This window comes from Belonocnema kinseyi, chromosome 7, assembly GCF_010883055.1.
Source record: "Belonocnema kinseyi isolate 2016_QV_RU_SX_M_011 chromosome 7, B_treatae_v1, whole genome shotgun sequence".
Lineage (NCBI taxonomy): Eukaryota > Metazoa > Arthropoda > Insecta > Hymenoptera > Cynipidae > Belonocnema > Belonocnema kinseyi.
The window spans coordinates 87,214,127-87,218,024 of record NC_046663.1 but is presented as its reverse complement, the minus strand read 5'-3'; the positions used below and the strand labels follow the sequence as shown (position 1 = coordinate 87,218,024).

At 30.0% G+C, this 3,898-nt stretch overlaps 1 protein-coding gene across 1 annotated transcript in view; it reads left to right on the top strand.

Moving 5' to 3' along the window:
- Window positions 1-2,658: 2,658 nt before the first annotated feature.
- Window positions 2,659-3,898, top strand: part of LOC117176042 — a 132,828-nt gene continuing 131,588 nt past the window's right edge. The window contains exon 1 of the mRNA XM_033366030.1: window positions 2,659-2,982. Within this exon, the coding sequence (XP_033221921.1) occupies window positions 2,916-2,982 (67 nt within the window). The 5' untranslated portion in view covers window positions 2,659-2,915. The remainder of the gene's footprint in view (window positions 2,983-3,898) is intronic.

Sequence of the window (3,898 nt, the reverse complement as noted above, 5' to 3'; positions counted from 1 at the left end):
AAGTATTTTAAGCAAAAGGTATTAAATTAAAAATTCGTTAATTGTGTCATCATAACCAGAAAATAATACCTTTTCATGATTTACTGAGGAATAATGATTAAAAGAAATGATTATTGTTAAAAAAATTACGGTATGATTTCTGAAATTGGAAAGTACTGAAATCTCAACAAAAAAAAAAAATCGAGAAAAATATGGACAAAGTACAGGCTGTTAGACGAATGTTTTTCCTATACTGAGAGTGTTTTGAAATTTGCTGTCGAGTAGCAAGTATTTCCTGACAAGTAAAAGTTTAAAAAGCTGTCATTATCGTACGATCATTTTCGAAAACTCTACTTTGAATGGCAGTTACTTCCTAAAAATACAATACAAAACACCTGCAAAATTGATGAATTTCTTTGAATCATTCTGCGCGAAATGGTAACATTCAGAGTCAAAAAGAATAATTTTTTATCTAGTTAATAACAGAATAGTACTGAGGTATAATAACCGAAATTAGAGATCCTCAAGGGAGAGTTGAGACATGGGGTATACCAAATCTGATTGGCGCCGCTATACTGGAACTAGATAAAATTTTTTGCGTTTTGATTAGCATGAGTTGGCGCTATTTTCAAATCACAAGTTTATTTTCAAGAGGATTTAATACATAATAGAGACAACACTCAAACAAGATCATTATAAATACTTAAGAAGGTTAGTTATTAAGGTTAGGTAAGAATAATGTTCACTTTGAAAGACACATATTTAAAAATTTTAATAAACAAAAGAATGAATAAAAAATAAAACTGTTTAAACTTTTCGCGCCCCATGAAAATAACAAAGTTCCGATTCCGGAAAAACTTTTGGAAATAATTATTGAAAAAATTTCACATTTTTGATGACCATTTTCGAAAGCTAAAAATGTGCAATTTGCTTCTAGAATTATCCCCGTACGATGATTAGTTGAAATTATTATTGTATACTTAATTTTAATACAGTTTCATTTCCAAGGCGTCTTTATAAAATTATTTAGTTTTTCAAGCCGAACTTTCATTATTTTTGCATTTAAATCTATTTATTTTTAATTATTAAGAGTAAAACCTTTTGAATTTAAATTCACATTCCTTAAATATTCTTCTATTTTAAACTTTCAAAATTAAACAGTTTTAAGTCTATTGCCGTTAAATTCGAACAATTCTTCTCTTTAATTTTTTCATATATTGCGTTATTTAGCTTAATTTTTTCCTTTCATCTGTTTTTTTTTACTTTTGTAAGTTTTTTTTATCAAAAAAGTAATTAGGAGAGCATGTTCGCATTTTCAAGTACTCCGAATAACAAGTACAGATTTTTATCCAAAATGACTGGCTAACGATCTTGACTAACGATCTTGCAGCCAGACAAATTCGTAAAAAAAACTGTTTTTCGTATACAGAGGGTCTTAAAACGTGGTCATTTGACAAAATCGGACGGGGGCGGGGCAGGGGGGGGGGCAAATTGTACACAAATCTAACACCTTCTCTGATGAAAATGTAAAAGTAAATTTTAAATAACCAAAAGAACGAATTTAAAAAAAAAGACAGATTTTTCAGTCATTAACAAAAATTCACATACGCTGTTAAACCTTCAAATCATAATTCGAATTTTACGTAAAAAATTAAATTTTCGACCCGATACCACGATTTTTTAGCAAAAAAGTTTTTTTTAACTAAATAGTAGAATTTTTAAAGAAAGTGACAAACAGTTGCATTATTATCCAAGAATAAATATTACATTACTACTAAAATAGATCAATTCTCATATGAAAAAGACCAATTTTTAACAACAAAAAAATAGTAGAATTTCTAACCTAAAAAAATGCAGCTGACATTTCAGCATTAAAATATTAATTTTAAGCCAAAAGTGAATTTTCAATTGAATAATTAAATTTTCGAAAAAACAGTTGGATTTTCAACCAAAAAGGATGACTTTTTAACAAAAGTGTCGTATTTTCCAACAAATAATCAAATCTATTACTAAAAACATAATCTTCATTGTAAAAATTCCCTAGTTTTATCCTGACCAATTTTTCATCTTCCTTGACCATTAATATTAAAAGACCAGAATCCTGAACTTGTAACATTCTCAACCTAGAATAATTTATAAACAGAATAAAACAATGTCAAATGAAAATTAAAATTTTGTAAGTTTACCATGCTTGGCAGATATTTAAAATTATAGAAATCCCTTGAATTTTCAAAAGTTTTTTTCTAAATTCTTGACTTTTCCCTGATCAATAAATTTCTCTGACTTTTTTAAAATTCTTAATTTCCCTACAATTACATTGAGTTATTTGTCTCATTTGCGAATTTTCAAAAATAGCGTACAAGAATGAGGGACTCCTGCCTTCCGTAATAAATCGTAACAAAATATCCCAAGCCCCCCCCCCCCATCCACCCTCTGAACTTTTTGGCCCCTTAGATCATTAAAATTGAACTTGCCCTCTTCATTGAGAGAGATAAATCATTATCAGACGTTATCAAAAGAGGTGTAGAACGAGTTGAGAATTGTCAGAAAAACGCACATGCGGCGAGAAAACTCGGGGATATGATTGGACAAGTTTCGCGAATGCGCATTGCTGATAGGGATTCCGCACACCTGTGTGCGAAAGACAGGATGGCTTCAGTCGGTTTAGGGAACTTTTCTGGGAAGCATGTTGACCACGTTTTATTCAAAGAATAGAACCTAGGAATAGAGTGTTATAAGCTAATTTTAATTAATTAAAATTCTGACATTTAATGATCAGAAGCATTTACAGAAATGGTTCTTCATGTTTATTTCCTTCTTAACTGATAGGTTTTGTTTGTTCGCCGGTGTCGCTTCTCGAGGAATCCGCGTGACCGGTGTTTTCGAGACAAGTCAATTTCCGATTGTCAAGGTGTCGAGGCGATACCCAAGAGACCATGAAATCGGCTTCGATAATAATCTTTTTATCGTGTCTGCTTTATCATCTGGACAGATCACATTCTGGTAAGTTTTTCACTGTCAGGATAATTCGAAAAAAATCGAGAACTTTTTTATTTAATAAAATTGATACTAATAATTTTAAATATATAAAATTTATATTAAAATGATTAGAAATTTATTTTCCTTTTTTGACCCTTGTACAAGAAAAATGGGAGTGTTTGAATTATAGAGTAGGGAGTATTGGAAAAAGATTAGAAGCCCATTTTGTGGTCTAATTGACGAATATAGTTTGGAACTCCCTCAAATGATACTCAACTAAGAAATAAATTAAGATAGCACAATTCCAAGCAACTTAAGATTTTAACGGAGTTGCTACAAAATCCTAATTTTCAAATTCCCAGACTTTTCCTGGACTTTCCCTTACTGTTATAAAATTTTTTTTAGGTATAGCAAAATCTTGATAAAGTTTCTACGCATAAGATTACTCTTCTGTCAAAAAAGATGAAATTTCTATCAAAACAGATAAATTTTCGATAAAAATTTTATGGTTCAATTCTCAGTAAAAGCAAATACAATAAAAACCCTGGTTTGCAAACAAGAAAATTAATTTTCAGCCAAAAAATAATAATTTTTAACAAAGTACATGCATTTTTAACAAAAATGATTTGGTCACCAAAAAGATCAATTCAATTTTCAGTTTAACACATGTTTTAGCAATAATAATTTCAATCCATATTGTTAAATTCGGAACAAAATAAAAGATTATTCAACTAAAATTATGAAAAATAAAAAAGTAAAATTTTTAACAAAGTAGTTTCACTTTCAATTAAGTAGTTGAAACAGTTAAATTTATCCAGAAAGATAAATTTTCAACCAAATACACCAAAATATCGCTTTCAGCCACCCGCTCTCAGCCTTCCTAGAACTGCTGGCTCACGCAGTTTGTCGGGCGAGCAGGGCGAGAGCGGTTGCGACATTA